This window comes from Lactuca virosa, chromosome 5, assembly GCF_052849685.1.
Source record: "Lactuca virosa cultivar CGN04683 chromosome 5, Lactuca_virosa_CGN04683_v6, whole genome shotgun sequence".
Classification (NCBI taxonomy): domain Eukaryota; kingdom Viridiplantae; phylum Streptophyta; class Magnoliopsida; order Asterales; family Asteraceae; genus Lactuca; species Lactuca virosa.
Window position 1 is genome coordinate 379,747,818 of NC_136430.1, and position 23,450 is coordinate 379,771,267.

Below are 23,450 nucleotides of genomic sequence, written 5' to 3' on the forward strand. Positions count from 1 at the left end.
TCCTTTTATCCTAAGAGGACTAAAAGCGATATCTTGGGCCCCTCGATGCTTTTGTTTTGACTTATGTGTCGATCCCGATCAAGACTCAATTCTTGTATTCAATTAAGTTCTATGTCAAACAAATCATAAATCGGGAAACAAACTGCTGGACAATAAGTATGACTATGTTCCATGTATTTGTCCGCATGATATCTTGAAGAACAGAGGATTATATGATCCTGTATCTGAAAGGACGCGTCAGAGTTCGACAATGGCTTTTGAGAGCTACAATTGTTAATCAGATTTTGAAGTTGTGCTTGCAATTATAGTTATTAGACTTATCCAAGTGGACGACTGTTGGATTAGGTGTCTAAGCTCATAACTATAGTTGGTATGTACTTGACCCGATAGTAGCATGGTCCATTACAGGTTGCATTCTCCAAAGCAATTTGATAAGATGGATTTTGAGAAAGAGGTTATTTGTGATTTATTAATATATTATAAGTATAATATATTAATTGAGGAATCATATTATTTAATTGGTATTGATCAAGAATTAATTTGGAATTAAATTAGTGATCAAAAGAGACTAATTAAATTTACAAGGACTGATTATGTAAATCAATGATACATATAGTTTGGGCTAATGATCCATGATTGATTGGGGATGGACTAAGTTAGTCCAAAGAGTTATCAAATGGTTATGGATCATAAGCCTAAGTGTAAGAATTAGGGTTTACATATGACTCTTGGAAATTCTACACTATATATATAACCCCTTAGGCCCCAAAGTCGGATACACATGTGATACAACAAGAGTATAGCCGATTTTTGTGTGCTCCTAACCTCTCTCAAGTTCCTCCATTTGTTCTTGGTGTTTTGTGAACCATTTGAGGCATCACACTTGGGGTGCTAAGCTCTTGAAAGACCAATTTCAATAAGCTACAACAAAAGGTATTGTTCTAACTAGTTTTTATGATTCAAATATCAAGTTGCATGCTAGTTAGGCTTCATGCTTTGGAAAAAAGAAAATTGCATGTATAATTAGAGAAAACTTAGATCCAAAGCATTAGGGTTGTATGTGCACCATAGGGATGTTATAGTGCTTGAAACCCATCAATTATTACTAAATTTTAGTCTAATATTTACTGCGACTAATTATTAGTGTAGATTCATCATTAACTCAGAGTCTATTTCACGATCTATCGAGTAAGGAACAACCAGGTAGGGTCCGTTTGGTATACAAAGTATACTGTTTGGAAATCCCACTTTAAACACCTCCCTAAATCACAGCCTAGACATCATCCCCATAAGTAGATCAATCAGTATAACGACTTTGAATCACTGATAAATCTTGTTTATAGGTTCATAATAATGATAATGAACTTAAACATAACTTATACTTAAAGTACGGGAAGCATAACTCAACTTACATGTAGTTTAGTGAGAAACTAGGCTCTGCACGGACAGAACTTATGAGCCGAAATCTCTTCTTTTCGGAGCCTTCTGGCGCTCCGAGACTCGCTACTAACACCTAGGAGGTGCTAGAGAAAAGCCTTGAGGCTTGGGGGGGGGGGGGGTTGAGAGAGAGTTGGATAGAAAGGTGTGAAGAAAAGAGTGAGTTGCGCCTTCTATTTATAGGCTGTCCAGGGGAAATTCACATCGTGAAATTTACATTTGCGTCGTGACCTTGCGTAGACACCAAGGCTTCGCCAGGTGCTGACACGTGGCGCAGGACGCAGGTAAAACAGTCAATCTTAAAAAAATCATAACTTTTGTATATAAGCTCCATTTTTGACGTTCTGTATATCCACGCGTAGGTATTGACAAGATCTACAACTTTCTTTTTCACCCTATTGGCTAATTCTCGACCGATCTTAAATTTAGCAGTCTGAGAAGATTACATTGTTAAAGACTGTATAAAATTCATAACTTCTAGATACGGACTCCGTTTTCGACTGTGTTTTTATCGTTGAACTCCTATTAATGAGATCTTCAATTCTCATTTAGATCATTTTGGCTAAAAACTAACCGATATAAAATTCGATTTCAGGGTTGTATATTACTATGTAAAATCTTAGAAAAATCATAACTTCCTCAAACGAAGTCAGATTTAGACGTTCTCTATATGCATGCTCTCGGTTTAACGTATACTACAAATTTAGTTTATATTGCTAAGGCTAAAAAGCATTTCTTCAAAAATTCACTTTTTACGTTACGCGGAGTCGTGTCGGTTTAATCGCAAAACTTCGACGGGTCATAACTTCTTAGTTATAAGTTAGATTTCAGCGTTCTTTATATGTATGGAATCCTTGTGACATATACTATAACTTTGGTTAGATTGTTTATCCTAAATAATCTTCTATCAAAAAGTCATTTTTAACGCTTAATCGCTTATTATCTCAAAATTGACTAGCCCGAATCTGCGGGCGTTACACCTTCCATATGCAAACTCCTAGATTATGTTAAAGGAATTACAACTTTAATTTTTTTCTGACTCACATGATTGTGAACCCTAAGGAACATCGGGTTCTATCTATCCATTAAAATCATTTTTTTCTACGTAATATGTAAAGGTTTGTGATATGGTTAAGACCCCAATTATACAAGGATCTTCAGAAATCTTATTGCTACAACCACACAAATTAACCAGACAAGCAAGGAAGTATGAAACACCCATGGATAAAAATTTGTACATCAATTCCATAAAAAACAAAAATTGTCTTGTACAAAGTCATGCAAAATATTCTTATCTTACAGGCCTAGACTGTGGCTTGGTCATCATTGCATGGGGTTTTCTCCTCCTCATTCTTTTTCGGTTGCTGCCCTTCACGATCCTCAATGGTGTTGGCAGGTTCAACCTTTAAATTGGCTAAGGTTGCACACCACCCAACCAAATTACAGCATCTTGCATTGGCCACATCTTTGGCTAACTTGATATTGGCCTCCCAAACAGCCATGGCAGCACTGGCCCTCGCTTCGACAATCACCTCTGTCATCTCTGCATCATGCTCCTCCTCTTTCTCGGCTTTATCCTTGCTCAAAAGTTCCACTCTTTTCAATAGATCCTCATTGATCGCCTTCCACACTTTCTCTTGCACCCCTAAAGTTTGTTCAAACTTTTCAGCTTGAATCCTCAAGTCTGTGGAAACATGATCAATGACCTGAAACAAGAATAACATTAGAAAGAATGAAAGGCAAAGCATAAAGAACAAGAGTAACACTTACAAGTTGAGAAAAAAGAGACCAACTTCTGGAGTGCAGCCTCGGCTCCAAGATTTTTCAAGTTTATGTTTGTAACTTCATAAGTTTTTCTCATCTGGGATCCTGGAGTCTTCATAGTCAGATCAATATGGGCCTTTTTTGAGACAAGAGAAAAGCTAATCTTTTCTTTCTTCATGAGCAACTGGCAACTTGACATGGTCGTATCAAGATCAGAAAGAGAGAAATGAGCATTGGCGCGTGTGGCTTTGGATCATGAGAAAACCAAAGAAAGCATTGTTTGTATCAATCTCTCTCTGTTCAAATATGAGAAATAGATAGATGACTTACGAGTATAAACACTTGGTATAATTAGTCCTTAAGTTTCTAAGTTTTTAAAATACACATCATTTACCATGTCTTTAGTGAAAGTTTGATGTCTAGCCATTTCATTACTATTCTAACGTCTTAGGTCCAATACATAATCAAGTAGTCATGATAAGTTTCATCTAATTGTCATTTGTAGCCCCTCATCTTTATTTTCTATTTTGTATTGTAGATAAGTTTACCAAAGGGCCTTTGGCCTGGCGGTAAGGAGTGACTCTCTCAAATGAGACGTCATAGGTTTAAGTCTCAATAGGAGACATAGACGGTGTTTAGAATTAGATTAGAAGTAAGATAGTTTGCCGTTAAAAAAATATATATTTAGCATAATTATTATTTTAACATATAAAACTTTAATGTTTCTATTTATAAAATTTAATGTTTCTACTTTTAGCTTTGTTATTTAATTATTTTTTAAATAAGTTTTATATTTTCCTAAAAGACAAAATGTTTGTCTTTTCTAATTTATATCATTAAACACCTTGAAATTCTAAAATTGACAAAGTACCATCAATTACTAAATAAATAGTTTCTATAGTCGTCTTCTTATTCAAATACATGTCTAACCCGTCAATCCAAGTGTAAATATCACTAATTGGATTCCAATTCAGACTTGAAACATCAACCTACTTGAAAGTTGAATTCTAAGTCCCGGCTGCAATCTCATATTTGATGATTAATTGATCTAAAGACTTCATTTATCCCACACCAAGGAAAATCTCATATTTGATGATTAACTAATCTAAAGACTATTGATTTATCCAACACCAACGACATAAAATAAAAGGAACATCCACTTCAAGACTCATTAGATATCGTCTAGTAGGCAAATAATCTAGCAAAATATGCCACGTAAGGAACCTTCATACGGATAAACTAGTTCCATCTAGTAGAACCATTACCACAATTCAATAAAAATTATCTGGATGTTGTAATGAGCAACTCATGAAGAAGAGTTTATAATTTGTAAAATTGCACCACCTCCTCGTGAAATTGTTCCGTAAGGAGAGCCTCACGATTTGTTATTCTTATTTTGAACTACCAAAATGATTTACATGATCTAAATAAAGAAATTTGTTCAGGTTAGATGTATCTATCATTTTCATACCAAAAAAAATCTATCCTCTTTTCTTTGAATCTTGTTTATCATGTCGTCATCAACAAGGAGACAAAACCTTGAATAATAAAGCTCTAGACACGTCTCAAATCTCTTCTCAGATTGATTGAATCTTTCCATCTTGTCTTCATCTTCTAAAAATAGGTCCACCCGTCAATCCTAAGGTTTTGATCTTAATACCTTTTACTAGCAAGATATTGTCTAAATTCTATTGCAACGGGTAGAACGCCTTAGCAAAGTGGTCCATTTGTTTCAAGTTGTGGCAAATGACATCCTGGTTCTTGTCTAAATCCAAGGACTGAAAGGTACCTTTGTTACATTGTATTATCTTTTCGTACTTTTGTTTTTATCAACTTTATCTCGCATAAAATTCCAAATTCTCTAATATTGTGACCCAAAAAACGTTAAATATCATTTAGTTACTCTCAATATAATAAAAATTGAACCATACGATTAAAAATATATTTTACACTTCCATCATATTTTAGTTAGCATCTCTCTCTCTCTCTCTCTCTCTCTCTCTCTCTCTCTCTCTCTCTCTCTATATATATATATATATATATATATATATATATATATATATATATATATATATATATATATGGGAAAATTACAGTCCTATCTAAGCTTAGGTACTAAACCTCATAAAAATACATTGTTTTATTATATAAAGATTGCGGTTAAGAGATTCACGATTAAAACTTGATGATGTAGATTCAAGATAGACAAAATAGTTTTGATAAGGAAGCAAGAATATATTGATTATCTTCGACCTTCGTGACAGTGAAAAAAAGTAATGTTTACTGGGATGAACTAATAAACGATAATTGAGAAAAGAAAACAATGATAGTAAAACGATAATGGAGGAAGAAAATGTTATCGAGGATGATATATTTACCAAGTGAAAACCAAATCGGGTATATTTATTAAGTTAAAACGACATATTTTAGAGGTTAGTACCTAAACTTAGGCGGGGCTGTAATGTATAGAAAAAAATTTTCTATTTTTTTATAGAAAAAAAAAATTTAATAAGTATATCAAAATTCATACTTTTTGATACTCTTTAAACATAGATTCATATTGATGTTAAAAAATAAATAAATAAATAAACTCGATATTTCAGTTTAGATTCACATTGTGAACCTGTTCAGATTCACATTGTGAACATGTTCAGATTCACATTGTGAACATTCTCAGTTTCACAGTGTGCATAATAGTAAGTCAGATTCACAATGTGAATCTGAACTGATCGAGCTTTTTTACATTGTGAATGTTAAAAATTGAAATATTTACAGTTTAGATTCACAGTGTGAATCTACACTGATCGAGGTTTTTTTTAGTCGATGTTGATATTTATTAATAGAGTACAAAAAATTAATAATTTGGTATAATTAGTTTTTTGTTGTTTTTTTTTGATAAAAATAAACTTAAATATTGAAAAAACTAACAAAATGAAGTGGGTTTTTTTGAAAAAAAAATCGTTTTTTATATATCAACATAGATCTCTATGGAAAGATGACGAAAAATCAAGAACAACGTTATATTCAGTTTTTTTTTTTTTTTGATAAAAAATATGGCTAAAAAAATTTAAAACGAATTATATATATATATATATATATATATATATATATATATATATATATATATATATATATATATATAGAGAGAGAGAGAGAGAGAGAGAGGTAATTTTGATTGACAAAATAAAAAAAAAGTTGAGAATTAAGCGATCATTTATTTTTGCTGCAAAACGCTCCGACGTAACTGGCCGACGCAGGATGAGTAATGTTCATATATGAATATAATTATAAGTTTATTCATATATGAATACACTACCTCCCGTATGCCACCAATCACCACTACCAACGCCACCAACCACCACCGTCACCACCACCACCTCCACAACCAACCGCCACCAACAACCGCAATCTACGCTACCACCCACCGCCGCTATATGAATATATGTATTCATATATAAATACACTTGTTCATATGTATTCATAAATGAATATGATTTGTTCCGTCGGCCCGGTAAGTTGGAGCGCTTAAGCAGCAAATTCGAAATGAGTGGCCCAGATTCATTCCCTCGTTCTCAATTTTTTTGTTTTTCAATTGAACCATCCCATATATATATATATATATATATATATATATATATATATATATATAGGAAAAATGAATATACATTACAACCCCACCTAAGCTTAGGTACTAAACCTCATTAAAATAAGTTGTTTTACTATATAAAGATTGCGGTTAGGGGATTTATGATTAACAATTGAAGATGTAGATTCAAGATCGACGTAATAGTTTTGATAATGAAGCAAGAATATTGATTATCTTAGATATTCCTAGCAGTGGAAAAAAACAATGTTCACTGGGGTGAAGTAATAAACGATAATGGAGGAAAGAGAATAGGGATGGTAAAACGATGATGGAGCAAAGAAATGTTATCAAGGATGATATATTTACCAAGTGAAAACCAAATCGGGTATATTTACTATATTAAAACTGCATATTTTATAGGTTTAGTACCTAAGCTTAGGTGGGCTCTAATGTATATTCCCTATCCCCACATATATATATATATATATATATATATATATATATATATATATATATATATATATATATATATATATATATATATATATATATATATATATATATATATATATATATACATACAAAACTTTGTGTTCCATGAAAGGAAGTAATTAGGTATTGATATTGATGGGTTATTCTTTAAATAAAAATAATGGGTTATATGAAGAGGATATCATTATAGGAGTTTAAAATTCTTAAAGAAACTTTTAACTACTTTGTTGTTTGTAACTTATCCAGGATATCCATAAAAGTCGGCAAATTTGACATATGTTATATTTTAATTTTTAATTGGTTAAATAAGCAAAATAATTTCCAGTAGAAAGTATTCGAAATCGTTTTAAAGTGTACATTCACTGTATAAAACTTACCAAATGGTTATTTTGAAAATAACTATATTTTATTATAGTAATATGACTATATTATTATCCAGTAGTTAATTATTTATTAAAGTTGGACAAAAGAGTACTTACAGATTAATTTAACTGACTATAAGGGTACTTACAGATTAATTTAACTGACTATAAGGGTACTTACAGATTAATTTAACTGACTATAAGGGTGGATAGAGTCCACAACATCTAACTATATTTTAAGAAAATATGTATGTTTTTTCTTTTTTCCAACTATAAATATCACCCTAACTAGTTAAGGACCGTAAACGAACTAAAAATTCAGCAAGCTGTTCATGAGCCGTTCGGCAGGAAGTTTGTTTATTTAATAAATGAACGAACAATAACACAAATATTCGCTCGTTTAGTTAAACGAATGAACATGAATTGTGTTTGATTATGTTCGTTTATTTAATAAATGAACGAACTGAACATTCGTTTATGTTCGTTTATATAAGTTCATTTTATCTTCACATATGCTTAATTGTGTTTGATTACATTACTATATCATATTTTCATTTATATTCATATAGGTTCAATTATGTTTTTTTTATCTTTATTCATTTATGTTCGGTTAGCATGTTCACAGACGTAAACGAATGAACATGAATAAGAAAACCCATTCGTTTATCTGTTCGTGTTCGTTCATTTATTCGGCTAACTTAAACGAACGAACATGACCAAGCCTCGTTCGTGTTCGTTCGGTTTCTTTACAGTCCTACCCTTAACCACTTCTAAAACAACATATTTTTCCAATTACATTCTAATTCTAATTCAAATGGATTGCAGTCGTGACCAATCCCCTCCCAATCTCGTCACTCAAATCCAAAACGAAGAGTCAAATGACAAATCAACAAAACGTAAAAAATCCAGAAAGTTCTCTAAACAGGAAGAGGCGACGTTTCAAAATGCTTACATTGACATTTTGGAAAATGAACGTGGAAACGAGCAAAGAGCAAATGTTTTTTGGGGCTGAGCTCTGGAACACTTTAAATTGAAACTTTGTGGTTTGGATCCTTTAATGCATCAAATTAACTCAAAATGGAAGGATATGTTGGCGAAAGTTAGCAATTTCAATTACATATTCACCCAAAAGATGAATACATGTGCATCTGCAAGTTCCGAGCTCAATATGTTTTAAGTCCAACAAAAATTGAGTATACCGAACACAACAACATGAAAGAATTTTCGCCTAAGGATGTCCATGATAATTTTAAATCCACTTTAAACGATTAATATTTTAATCATTTTTTTGAATTTTAATTGTTGTTTTATCATTTTATCTACCGTTTCTAGTAATTTACCATTTATTTAATAAAATGATATCTTTATATTTAGTTTAAATTTTTTAATTTTAAACTAGTAAATATTTTATTTAAAATAAATAAATAAATATATTATATGGGTTGGAGAGATGGATTTCCATGAGGTGTTGATAAAAGGGATGAAAATAAGATGAGAGATAAAAGTTGATATAATAGTGAGGTGACAAATGGGTTCGGAGAGGTGGGAAGGTCGAACGCTCGTCGTCCTAATAAAAGATTAATTAAGGTTTACATGCCTTTAGATTTATTATACCAAATAAATATCGGATCCTTTCTTTTGTGTCTTTACAAAGCAAGCACCAAAAATATGATTGCCTCTAATGGCTTACACCCAAAACCTAGAAACTCTAGAATGAAGAGGAAAGAGGAGAGGGATATAAATTTTGTTCCTAAGCTTGTAGGTAAAGGTATGAACGAATTTTTTTGGTATTGGGGTCCTATTTATAGTTTAGGTAACTTGCAGTCAAAACCAGATTTCAATTAATTAAATAATAGACTTAATCCCAATTCAAATCCTTTCCTTATCTGCATATAGGAGGCTTTCAGAAACCTTAGGAATCAATCTAAAACCATCCATGCCATAGATGGTTCTAGAATTATTTCATTTGTTCAACTATTGAACAATTACAATTCACCTCTTGCATATTTAATTAAGTCCAATTAATCTCAAATTAATTTCAGATTAATTCTGATTAACAATTAATTAATTCTTATTGATTTCTCATTAATTTATCAATTAATAAATCAATTATTTAACTATTGATCTCATGTTAATTTATTAATCACATAACAAATTAAAATATCAATTATCTATTTCCAATTAATATATTAAACACATAATATATTTACAAATCATATTCCTCTCTCTTTCTTCTAATATCAATTCTAGTTATTTCTGGCTATGAAGGCACCCCAAAAAGGATTTTTCTTCTATTTGCGAGTTTTTACCAAAACTAGTTATGAGCTTAGACACCTTAATCCAACACTCTCCCACTTGGATAAGTCTATAACTACAATTACAAGTATAACAAAACAACAAAGAGTGCTTTCCAAACCCACTGTTGAACTCTGATTCAAATCAAACGTCAGCCCTAAGATAAGTGATCAGCTATTCCTTTGTTCTTAAAGATATCGTATGAACAGAGTCATGTAATAAATGATCAACATCATGCTCATTTGTTTGTTTTTCAGTCTCCGATTTAATGATCAAATTCATACTACAAAATCGAACACATCAATTTAGTCCGGACCAGGTCTGGTTCTTATAGAACAACTCAAATCACCGAAAAAACCCAAGGCTATCACTTTTCCTTATTCAGGAAAAAGGAACGAATTACATTGACTATATATTCATACCTTTTACTCACCAAATCATACATGGAATAACCCTTTATAACATCCAGTTACGATATGCATTTAAGTAAACCAATGCACGACTAATTCCTAAACTATGAGCTATATATCTCTGCTTTAAGAATAGTTGGTATTATCATCTTAGAATTATGCGTGATAAAATCCATGAAGTAATCTCTAAGCATGGTTTTATCCAATACTCAAAATCTTCTTTTTCTAAGTACTCATGAATATTGTAGCAATCCAATGGAATGTCTAATCTCTATAGATATTCCACAAACTATTCATGATAGTCTTAATTCAGTACTTACTTCCAAAAGTATGATCGACTATGGAATTTTGAAAAATAAAATTATTCGGGAAGTAAAACATGCAAAGTGAAACACAATAATAAATTAATCAATTATGGCATCAAACACTTTTATTATAAATAAATCTCTATTATTTAATCATCGGAACAATTACGAATTTATTCATAGTAGATTTTTTTGTGTAATCAACTAACTACTTGACTTAAGTAACATCACTTATTCCATGTTCTAAGCACGCATATTATGCCTCTCTATAGTCATTCCTTTATGAACAAATCGACTGAAAATTACTCTAATGATGCTCATTTCACAATTCCTAATTCTCGTTGCTATCTAAGATGTAGTGGAATTTCTTCTTTACATGCATTGCCCTTCTGAGATGTTGAAGTTCTAAAGTCATAGTAACTAGGCCTTCGATATTATAGAATGTTCCACTAGAACTTGTTACTTAGAACAATTCCAAGGTTATGAAGTCTCAAATTCAAGGCACACTCCTTGAACACTTCTCTTGCATTAAAGTTTCCACCTCACATGTAGATTTTATAACCAACTCTTATTATGGAAACATTTCCATATGCCCATCCCCCATTATGGAATCATTTCCATATTCCCATATGACCATCAATTCTGACCAAGAATCATCTCAATCTAAAACGTGTTACTATGGTCCTTCCAAAACAATATCATACTTTCAACTGTCCACAAGCAACCAATCTTCAGTAAACCTCAGAATGTTCTTGATAATTTGTTTAATATCTCTAGTCACTTAAAATTCTAGTCTTTTTTCTCATAATGCTCAAAGCATTTGAAAAATTAGAATAAGAAAATATTATAGCATATGAAATCGATCCTATATCTAAAGCATATAGGACTTGACTCATTATATCATATATAAGGATTTGATATCTATTGAATCTCTTTCTATAACATTTCCATATAGAATCTTATATGTTGAAACATTTCAACACACTATTCATATATGATTTTGATTAAGTTCTATTAAACTATGCATTCTAAACCTTTAGATTCGTAATGAAGTATGAGTTTCCTCTCCCTTAAGTCCAGTATAACGAAACAGTTCCTAACTTTTGCAACTTGCAAACTAGAGACATTGTTCCTTATGAATAGTATTGTCATCATGCAATACCAACATAACAATTAAGCTCCCATTAGCTTTGACATGTACTCAGAAATCAACTAGACTTTTAGAAATCAGTACCCTTTAACTTTTTCATGGAAGTGTAGATTCCTATTTTGTGATGCTTCGACAAGCCTCTAATTAGGCTTCTTAAGCTTATGCACTTTATCCGGATAGTGTAGGTGTTCAAACCCTTTGAAGACATGATAAACATATCTCCTGAAAGTTTAAAAAATTCCTTGTCATTCCTCATAATTCGAAATATGAAGAGCGATGCCACAATCATATTATGAATTTGAGGATGTAATTAATACAACCAGTATCCATATTCATCCTTATCAGATCCTTAAAATCTACTAGCGAAAGTGTTTCCTCATAACCATTTTCTTGAATTACAGTGAAACCTTTTAGATTAGAAGGTGCATACGTTCCCGTCCATTTAGAACTTTCATTTTCAACCTACAGTCATAAGACAAGGTTTAGGACAAACCAAAATCACATTTAGGTCTCCTTCATGGACTGAACTTCACTATTCTTCATTTCTCGCTTTCTGGCATCTCAAAGCCCACCAGTGCTTCTGTTTATGTTAGCAGCTCACTCGTATTGATCAGTGTACCTTCACTAACCAACACCCTTTGCTTTTTCAGTTAAATGAAAAACAAAGAACTCAGAAGTATTGCCGACTTAACTGGAAGTGCATAGAAATAAGAATGTGTCAATAAATAGAATAGGCTTTCAACCACGGGTTGCGCGCAAGTGATAACAAAAAGGATCATTGTCGGTTAACTCTTGAAACTCTCAAGATCAATACGAATCTCACTGACTTCTAGACATATAATTTTTCTCTCAAGAGACATTCTTTGACGAGTTAAAACAAGTACGCAAAATTTCGTGCAGATTCCCGACATGATAACACTCTTCATAATTGGATTCAGTTCATCTTTTGTTTCTCGACTGCCGAAAAATAACATAACTCCAATTCTTAATGTACTTTAGCGAGAAATCATTCTTACTCCACTTATTACAAGGTGTTATCAACCTTCTTAGTTTGAAATGAATTTGAAGATATGATTTAGATTTAATAGAGAATAACTCTAAAACTCGATTGGGAATGAAGTATGACTCATCCCTTGATTGAACCATTTCCAACAATATCTAATTCCTCTTCTTAGTCATACAATTGCAGTAAGATGTTCTTTGAGGATCAATTGTGATATAATTCCATAACCACTAAGATGATCATAAAACATTATAAAAAAGTAATCTCCTTTCCTTTCATATCGGAGAAACTTTTATCTTTCTGCCTAATAGATTCTTCTATTCGTTATGCCACTCTTTAAATCTTTTCAAAGTATTAGAATTATGTTTAATCTTATAAACACAACTATATTTACTGAAATATCAGTGAATCATGATGAATAGAGTTATCGTCCCTTGTGATGGATCTGAAGAGTTTATAACAACATGTACAAGATCCATTAATTCATCACTTGCCTCACGTAAACATGTCAATAATGACTCCATCATAATTTCTCCAATGAACAAAACTCGCATTCATCATCAATTTCGAATTGTATGACTCCAAGTTTTTGTCCAATTGAAACTTGGTGATAAGATTTCCTTTCACTTGGTCAAATTTGAAAATACCAAAAGCACGATATTATAAGAATTACATCCACAATTAATATTATTATTATTAGAAACACTCTCATTAATGTCATTGCAAGGAACTATAAATAAGATAACAAAACATAATTTTATTGATAAAAGAAAATTGGAACTTGTCCTTACAATGCATAAAAGAAAACTATGTTTCTAGACATCTCCAAAGAGTAATAGCAAACTATTAAAGCTATCCTAACTCCTTAGTAGTAGCTCAAAGTTCTGACTATCGAGCCATACGACAAAATTCAATTTCTCATGATCAAATTTTGTTTGCTTTGCTCAAGCTTCCTTCTTTCTCTTAGATCCTAAAGGGGTTTCAAGATCTAGGAGGGAAATCACCGGCAAAGTAGGTCGTAACGATGGTCGGTCAAATTTCTGACAACGAAGGAAGAGGGAGAGATATAGTATTCAAAGTGGGGTGAAGTTTGGCGAGGTTGTTAAAGGATTGGTGTAAAATTTCTATTTTGTTTCTATTTTAATCAAGAAAATTATAAAATAAAGTAAAAAAGTAAATAGAAAGGGCAAGAAGGTCATGTCACACATTTTTTATTTTGAAACGGTCCAAACTCGCAACAAAATAAAAATTTTGGACCTCTAGTGCTAGTCCAAACCTGTTTGGACCAAAGTTGTAATTTTCAATTAACCACATGGACCATTCATACAATTTTGTCTTTTCAATTCATTTTTCTTTGGCTAATATACCATCCTTGATCTCATCAGAATCTCTCCATGTTGTAAGTGTTCCATTTTCATGGTGTTTGAATTTGTGGGAGATTTGAGAAAATTGTTTTGGTGGAGAAGATGATGAAGACATATTTTTGAATGAATATGTTATCATGTTTACACTCTTTATATAGAATTTTACAATTATGATAGGTGGGTTGATAGGTGTATATTAAATAAAATGATAGGTGGATGGTTAGACATTATTTAATGTAATAGTAGTAGGCATTTAATGAGATGGTAGTTGAGTTGGTAGATGAAGATTTAATAGAGGACTAATAATAAGTCATATTATTACATATAAAGACAAATTACATTAAAATACTAAATAAAATACATCATAATACTAAATAAGATACGAAATATTGAAACACTACACATTATTAATCATATTCAGTCTGCCATCCGTGGTACTCTTACAAAAAAATGGTTAATGTATGTTTGTTTTCCATTCATTTTCTTTATTTCAACCATTACCTCACTCTCTCCACGGGCATGAGATTTTTTAAACTCCTTTATCGACAAATTATTTTTCTTGATTTTTATCCATTTTTTTTATTTTAGCTTCTTTTTGTCCATCGCACACCTTCATGCATGAATACTGAAAGTGTGTATCTCAAATTATTATTCTTTGTCTTTTACACCCTTCTTCACTCTTCAACATCTTCCAATGTCTAAATGTATCATTAGAGGTGAAAGGTGATTGATGAGATGAGCAATTCTCGACCGGTCTTTTAATAGAGAAGAAGAACATATTTTTACGAACAAATGCAAATTTATGATTTCAAGATGAGTATGAAAGTTTGGTATGAAATTCGTATATTTTTAGGTTCTTTATATATTGTTTGAAAGATGTAGCAGGTGGCACATTTTGGTATTTTCACATGCTACCTAGACATTTTCGCAAAACATTTCCGCAGGTGGTCGGGAGATTTCCGTAAGTCACCAAGCAATAAAGAGATTTTCACAGGCCACCTAGATTTCGTAGGTTATCACCTATGAAAACAATAACTAAAATGATCATTTCTCTAATTTTGCTTAGATTTTAGAAAATTATATTTAAAATTATCATTGATTTGTCTTTTTCTATGAAATAAATATATGGTCGTTTGAAAACATCATTAATAATTTGATTTTTCAAAAACATAATTAACCTTTATTATGTATATATATTAGGGATATATACACTAAAGTCTCAATATTTTCAACGATTTGACAAAAAAATCCTAAACTTTATTTTTTTGACAGTAAAGTCTTAACTACCGGCAGTTTTTGACACGCTTACCATTTTTTGCTGGTTAGTCGGTAATTAGGACTTTACTATCAAAAAAATAAAATTTAGGACTTTCTTGTGAAAGCATAAATTAAGACTTTACTGTCAAAAAATAAAGTTTAAGACTTTTTTGTCAAATCGTTGAAAATATTAGGACTTTAGTGTATATATCCTTTTTTGTTAGAAATTTAATAGTATGATAGTCTTTAAGCATACGTGTTATTGGAACCTGCTCTGGTCACCTAGATTGTATTGAAATCTTTAACATTTTGCTTCTTGTTAAATAGTTTTTTTTTTTAATCTCAATGAAATGACATTGAAAAAAATAAAGATAATCAAGGAAGAAAGAACGAATCAGGGTTGTGTTGGCTTTTTGCAATCCTAAAAATGGAGAACTAAAAAACCAAAAAAGATGGGACATTCACGCCCTTTTGACTAGGCATGTGTTATTTGTGTTTGTACAATATGTCTCCTCTTTTCAGTTCAGATTTGGCGGCGAACCAGTTGATGTTTGTGTTTGTACAATCTGTCCCCTCTTTTTAGTTCAAGATTTTGCAGCGAACCAAGAAGAAAGTTTTACAAGTCTTCTCACCCTCTTTCGTTCTCTCTTTTGCATCTGTTTCCCATGATCGTGATTGTAGCAGGGTAAAGATCATGATGGTAACAAAAACAGTGGTGTTGTGACGAAAATCACAATTAAAAGTTCTTGGGTCTCATGAGGCTGATAAAATTATTTGTTTCTAGGGAAACAAGACTATACACTAAAGTCCCAATATTTTCAACGATTTGACAAGAAAGTCCTAAACTTTAATTTTTTGTCAGTAAAGTCCTAATTCCTAATTTGACAAGAAAGTCCTAAACTTTTTTTTAAGACAAAACTTCAAAAATAGTCCCTGTGGTTTCACAAAATCTGAAGTTTGGTCCCTAATTTATAAAAACCTCACGGATGGTCCCTGTGGTTTCAAAACTTTTAACAAACGGTCCTTTTCGCTAACTTCGTTAGCTTTTGGCCGTTAAGTGAAGGGCATTTCTGTCCTTTCACAATCACAGGGACCATTTATGAAGTTTTGCCTTATTTTTTAAAAAAAAAGAAAAAAATATATAATTATTTAATATTAAAGGGTCCCACCTCTCTCTCTCTCTCTCTCTCTCTCTCTCTCTTCTTCTTCTTCTTCTTCTTCCTAAAAAGAACACACCCTTTTGATCCCCTCCCTCCTTCTTCACTTCATCATAAACTCCAAAACCTCAGTCAATTTTCATTCTTCATACACAGAAAGAGAGCATCCTTTTGCGATTTGAAGCAACCCCCACATAAATTCATATTTCCACAAGCTTGATTTCATATGGGTTTTGAATCTCTCGAGCTTGGCACGACTTTCTTCTCTCTCAACTACATTCACATCAAGAACCCGCAATCGCTCTATTTCCTTCTTCATCAGTTTCCGTTTACCATGCACCTACTGCCTTAAACCCTAACCTCTCCCTATTTCTCCGACCACCCACCTTCAGCGGAACCTTGTCCGACCTGCAACAATGGCCGAATTGGGCGAAAACCTTAGTGTCATCTGTCGGTTCATCTTTCATAGATTCAGATAACGGACCAGACTTCGAAAGTTTACACAGAGAACTTAATTGGCTGATCGAAGATGCTCTAGAAAACCCAAAACCATTACTAACCCTCAACGACTCCAAACACAACACTATTTTGCAATTAAGAGCTTACTTGGGTGATCTTTACTCTTTATGGGGGATTTGGTTCTGAGTGTCGAAGAAGGTGATCTGATTCCAAGGCCTGAAACCGAGTTGATAATCGATCTGCTGGAAGATTTGATCAAGCATAGTCAAGAATTGAATGAAGGTTTGTGGGTGGATTTAGGTACCGGTTCTGGTGCAATAGTTATTGGAATCATGAGGATTTCATGGATTAGGATTGAGAGAGAAGGTGGGTTTATGTGTATATTTTCAATTTCTTTGATTATACATTTGTGTGTATTGAGTTCAGCTCCAATTTGGATTTCAATTAGAAGTAAAAACAAGGATTTCATGGCGATTTTCTTAAGTTGCAGACCAACTGTTTGTGGAAATGCCCCCAATGACATCAATTTGTTCACACCCCAAGCTGGCTGTTTCTTGTTTCACAGCTTCGTCATAACGAAGATGATGATCAGATGAAGATGAACATGGTAGAGAGATATGTTTAAGTTTGTATATGAAATTAGATATGAAATTAAAATTGGATATGAAATTAGAGTTCGAACCCATTTTCTTTGACAATTTTGCTTCAAAGTTTTTTAAAAAGGTGTGTTCTTTTTAGGAAGAAGACTTACAGGGGGAGAGAGAGAGAGAGAGAGAGAGAGAGAGAGAGAGGTGGGACCCTTTAATATTAAATAATTATATTTTTTTCTTTTTTTTTAAAATAAGGCAAAACTTCATAAATGGTCCCTGTGATTGTGAAAGGACAGAAATGCCCTTCACTTAACGGCCAAAAGCTAACGGAGTTAGAGAAAATGATCGTTTGTTAAAAGTTTTGAAACCACAGGGACCATCCGTGAGGTTTTTGTAAATTAGGGACCAAACTTCAGATTTTGTGAAACCACAGGGACCATTTTTGAAGTTTTGTCTTTTTTTAAAGTAAAGTGTTAATTACCGGCTAACCAACAAAAAATGTAAGCATGTCAAAAATTGTCGGTAGTTAGGACTTTACTATCAAACAAATATAGTTTATGACTTTCTTGTTTAATCGTTGAAAATATTGAGACTTTAGTGTATATATACCTATAAATTATAAATGGGCTCCTATGTACTTTTGTCATAATTGTACACTAGTTGTAAGACTCATGTATTACATGGGTTAATTTAAAAAAATAGATATGATTATCTAAATATTTGAGAATTTTGAATTTATAAGAAAATAAGAAAAACAATGAATTATCAAAATTGAAATGTGTTTTTTATCTTTTAAATTTAAACAAAAAATTTAAATAAATAAACAAAATAAACTAATGAGTTTTAATTTGTGAATTTTGAAATTAGAAGGTAATTTCATTAATGAAATTGATATGCATTTATTATAATTATTATATTAAAATATTATGTGGAATATAATAAAATAAGAAAACCCATAAAATAACATATGGAAAAAAAAAAGTTAATTCAAAATAACTAAAAAATGGATGACATTTAGCAAATTAAATGAGAGTATGATATGTGACAAAAAAATCTTCATTTATTAGAGTAGATATGTTTTTCATACAACACAAAATGGAATAACAATTTTCCATAATTTGTTTTGATCAATAATAACATTATATCAATGGTCGAAGGAAACATCGCAAGATCTTTATAGTTTTATAGGGTTGGATTGAATATTTAGTATTATCTCAATCGGGTCTCTTTTGTCATGCCCCTGCCCCATTCATCAATCATGTTATAAACTTGTAGTTTATCCGAACAAGGAACAAATGGTCTAACAAATCGTCCATTGAAAATATTACAAATATTGAATACCGATGATACAAAGAGAATTTCTGCTCACGCCAATTAAACCCTAATTTAATAGGGTAATATATATACATATATGTATATTTGTAGTTACAAAAATGTCTTATTCTAACCGGGCCAAGTTGTCGAAGGTCTCAAAATTCAAAAGAAAATTATATATATCTACAATATTTAGTAATTAGATTTTTTTAGCATACAAAAAAGGTTAATTTAAACTCAAATTAAATTACACTGATAATTGGCCCAATTTGGAGTGAAGAAGTAGCAGATGACTTGTTACTTTCCACCGGCTTTGGAGCAGCAAGTGTAAGTTCTAAATCAAGAGTACCACTTTTAGAGCCAATAGTACCACACGGAGAAGCATGCACATGTGAACACATTGATGTTGTTTCATAGGATTTGACTGTTGGATTGTAGTAGACATTTTCTTGTTTTAGTGAACTGAAATCTATCAAAGAAAGATTGTTACTCCGATCTTGATGACCTTCATCAAAGGAGTTTGTTCGACTCATATTGTAACTATTTTCTTGATTTGCTACTACATTCTTGTTGCTGTTGCCCCTTCCCTGTGATCACAACCAAAAATAACTTTAGAAACTTCTTTTATAAGGTTTATCAAGAAAAAGAACATCGATTCTCTGGGTTTTCTTCAATTACAAGAAATTTGGAGTTTAGCTTCATCAATTAAAGGGTTATAGTTTGTGTATTATGGGTTGTACATTGTTGTAAAAGTTTCAAACCCCTACCGAATGGAGTGCATAACGCCTAATGGAGGTACTATTTTTTCTACACAAAGTACAACCTTGCAATGCATGATTGTGCGGAAACACATACCAAATCAAAGAGGCTCGAACGACGTTTCTTCTTGACAAGACTAGCCTGCCTTAGAAAGTACTTTTGGGCATGACTTGCAACTTGTGTAGGTGTTCTTGTGGTCACATAGTTCCTTGAAATCCCTCTCCAATCACCTTTCCCAAGCTTTTCAAGACCAGTTAGAAATAGACGGTGTTCATCTTCCGACCAAGGAAAGCCTACAAAACCACCCAACCAATATGTCACAATTGAAATTCTACGTTCTTTTATGTCAAAAAGAGAATTTTAAAGTTGAATACATGCATGGCATATGGTGGCATACATAATGTAATGTAACCATAAAGAGAACTTTCCATCAGTTCATACAGTATATAAGTAAATAATATTGTTGATGATTCGTGCATACCTTTTTTCCGTTCTTGAGCTCTAAGACCATCTGAAACATAACCAACTGACATACTCTTGAGGTCGCTAACGGACACCCGAGAAGAAGATAAGGAAGATGAAGGTGAATGTGAAGTTGAAGCTTGTAGTAGTGATGAAGAAGGCAAACAATCCATGCTAAGGCATTTCTTAATGACCATAGAGTGTGGTGTGTCTAGTTGAACCCCAAAGAGCCTCAATCCCCCTCCACCACCCCCACCTATCAAGATTGTGCTATTGACATTGCCTCTATTATAACTAGTGCAAGTTCTTGAATTGTGGCCTATGTTTCCACAATGTGAGCATTTTCTCCCCATTTTGGTTCAAGTTCTTTTGCAAAAGAAAGAAGTAAGAATGACCCACAAATACCCAACACCTAAAAAGCACACCCAAAGAGAGAAAAGAAAAGGAAATGTTAGGTTTGGCACAAAGGCAAATAATGATGATGATATATGTGTGGTGGGAGGTGGGGTTTTGGCAAAAATGGATGCAAACCTAAGAATAAATGATTGGGTGGATATTCTTTTTTACGATTTGAAAAAAGATAATATTTTTATGACCAAAATCACTTATCCAACTATATATATATATATAGAAGAAAAGAATCTTTATACATGATATTGGCATCTCGAAAGGATATCACAGGAAGATATGATATGATGTGTTCGTGATTAATTTGTACAAACATAGTAGGGTTTAAAGATCAAGACATTCGTTTGTCCACTTGGGATTTATGCTACTTTTGAATAATAAACAAAACCCAAGTTACATATCCGATAACAAGATAAAATATGAAGTTATAGTCGAGTAAAGATAATTTAAATAAGTTTGTACTATGAATTTGATATTTTACACTGGCCGGCATCTATTATTGGAGTATGGAAGGCCTCAATTAACCTCTTAAAGAATCTTGACATTAACATCGTTGAAGTTGTAAGCATATGTTGACATGATTAATAAAGAAACCAATCTTGATTTAATTATTTGATGATCAATCAAGTATTAAGTTTGGGTATTTTATCTTTTAATGACATAATTTCGGAATAACCTTTTTGTAATAACTTGTATATTATGCAATATAACGTGTATCTATTTGTGAAACTAATCATTATGGGTCTTAATATAGACAAATTATTTATATTTGTTTTTATCCTGTAAGTTTTCTTTTTCAAAACCGAGACAAAATCAAAGCTATGAACCCAAGTACCCAAGTAGTAAAATGGCATCACTATAGCAAAAATTAAACAAAAAACATAATTTTAAAATGAAAATTTGTCTACTCCTCTCATTTTAAAATAAGTTTATTTTATAATTTAGAAGTTTCTAGTACATATAGATTACCAAAAATCGATCGTTTGGTAAGAAAAAAACGAAGTATGATTTGTTTTTAAGTTCATTTTATATTATATAAAAAACGTTCTAAATTTATTTGCTCGTGTTTTATTGGTACCTAAGAAGCCAATAATTTAGGGTGTAAGTACTTATCCACCCAACCCCATCAAGCATCAACCACCAACTTAAGAAATATAATATGAAATCCATTAAAATAAAGAAAAATAAATGAAAAAGTCTATAAACTGTTCAACACCTATTTATCTCATTAAATTTAAAAAAGAAATGTCTGTTTTTTTCTTCATTAAAAAAAGAAAAAAAATATATATATATATATATATATATATATATATATATATATATCTTAGGTGCCTAAAAAAATAAAAAATTGTAACTTTATTTCCATTTAGGATAAACTACACATATCATTTAAACGTATCTTCATAATCAATTGTTCAAAACCAACACTATAATTTATAATTAGTTTTTAAGATTGATCTAGATTCTATCTTTTCAAACCGAAAAGGTCAACCAATCATGTCGGTTTGGATGTTAAACAACTATTAAATACAAATATTTCGAAGATAAACAATATAAAGATTCCTATCGAAATTGAATTAAAATAATGCGTGTGAATCTCTTATAATACGTAAAAAGAACAAATTGAATCTACTAAAGATTACCCCATACATACATACTTACATACTTACACACACAAAACCTTCCATTGGCGAATATATTTTAAAGGTTTTGGAGTTTGTCATTACTATAAGAGGGAATCTTCCAACACCATATTATATGCGGCCTAATTAACTTTCTTTGACTAAGTTCTTTTTTCCATGATAAAATTGGTTTAATCATGCAACAAGTTGAGATATTTTAAAAATATAGTTTTTTTTAACGATAAAATTGGTTTAATCATGCAACTAGTTGAGATATTTTAAAAATATATATATCAAGAAAACAATGTTTAAAAGTTTATAAAACTATATAATAATGTTACCCTAAATCAGATTGGCCAAGCCAGATAGTCTCCACTTCACGAATCATAGATCTTGAGTGAGGTTGGTATCCTATGAAAACAACACACAAATAAAATGGCAACTTGCCAAATACACTTTTATTACTAAAAGATTAGTTTCTTCTAGAAAAGCAAAGTCTACACGAGTACTACTATTCATGCATAAAATACTACCCAATTGTAACAAATGAATGTATTAAAAGGATGCTTAAATTAGCTTTTTGAGAGTGATGTCATTTTTGTGATTATGTAAGATGTGATATTTAAGTCATAATTTTTTAATTTATGCAACAATGGTTTTTATACGAAATATGCAAATACATTTGACTAAAATATACAGTATATGCAATGTTTCATTTAGATCATTCGGTATACGTATCACTACCAAAATTGTGGTGTGGTGACATGTTAGGATCACCTCATTGGTGCATTAAAACCACACCACTCAACATCACTATATCCCTTTCATTTATTTTTTTTATTAAAAAATATATTTTTTAATTAATTAAGAGAGAGAAAATGATGGACTGTTTTCAATTGTGGTAGTGACCACATTCCACAACGCCATAGCCACCACAATACACACGGGGCGGAGTGCACTACGTTGGTGGGCAGAGTGCACTATGTTGGTGGGCTGTCAGGGTGGCAATGAAGCCCTTTTATATGTAGGTAGTGTGAATGATCTTATTTATCAAGTTATGTCACAATGCTTCATTTTTTACTTTTTTTTACCAAGTGTTACAACAATACGCCAATTGAATTAGCATGAACCATAAATACATCTACCAAACAATTCGGCTTTAATTAGAAACAAAGATCTTCATGTGCGATTCAAGACAACATGGGCCTAGGAAAAAGAGGGGTCAACAATCTTGAAGCACTAATTTTATCGTAC

At 31.7% G+C, this 23,450-nt stretch overlaps 1 protein-coding gene and 1 pseudogene across 1 annotated transcript; one reads left to right on the forward strand and one right to left on the reverse strand.

The window, feature by feature from the left end:
• Positions 1 to 8,455: 8,455 nt before the first annotated feature.
• Positions 8,456 to 17,666, forward strand: LOC145113700 (uncharacterized; annotated as a pseudogene).
• Positions 17,667 to 19,106: 1,440 nt separating this feature from the next.
• Positions 19,107 to 20,755, reverse strand: LOC145117520 (myb-like transcription factor family protein). Its single transcript, XM_079053810.1, has 3 exons — positions 20,186 to 20,755; positions 19,801 to 19,997; positions 19,107 to 19,532 (listed from the first exon to the last, which is right to left on the reverse strand). The coding sequence occupies exons 1-3, from the start codon at positions 20,517 to 20,519 to the stop codon at positions 19,188 to 19,190; spliced, it is 876 nt and encodes a 291-aa protein (XP_078909936.1). The 5' UTR covers positions 20,520 to 20,755; the 3' UTR covers positions 19,107 to 19,187.
• Between the last annotated feature and the right edge of the window lie 2,695 nt (positions 20,756 to 23,450).

Excerpts from the sequence above, each read along its gene's own strand:
- LOC145117520 (XM_079053810.1), bottom strand. The coding sequence starts at position 20,519 with ATGGGGAGAAAATGCTCACATTGTGGAAACATAGGCCACAATTCAAGA. Across the intron at positions 19,998-20,185 it reads AGCTCAAGAACGGAAAAAAG|GCTTTCCTTGGTCGGAAGAT; the intron begins GTATGCACGAAT and ends GTGGTTTTGTAG. Across the intron at positions 19,533-19,800 it reads GTTCGAGCCTCTTTGATTTG|GGAAGGGGCAACAGCAACAA; the intron begins GTATGTGTTTCC and ends TTGTGATCACAG.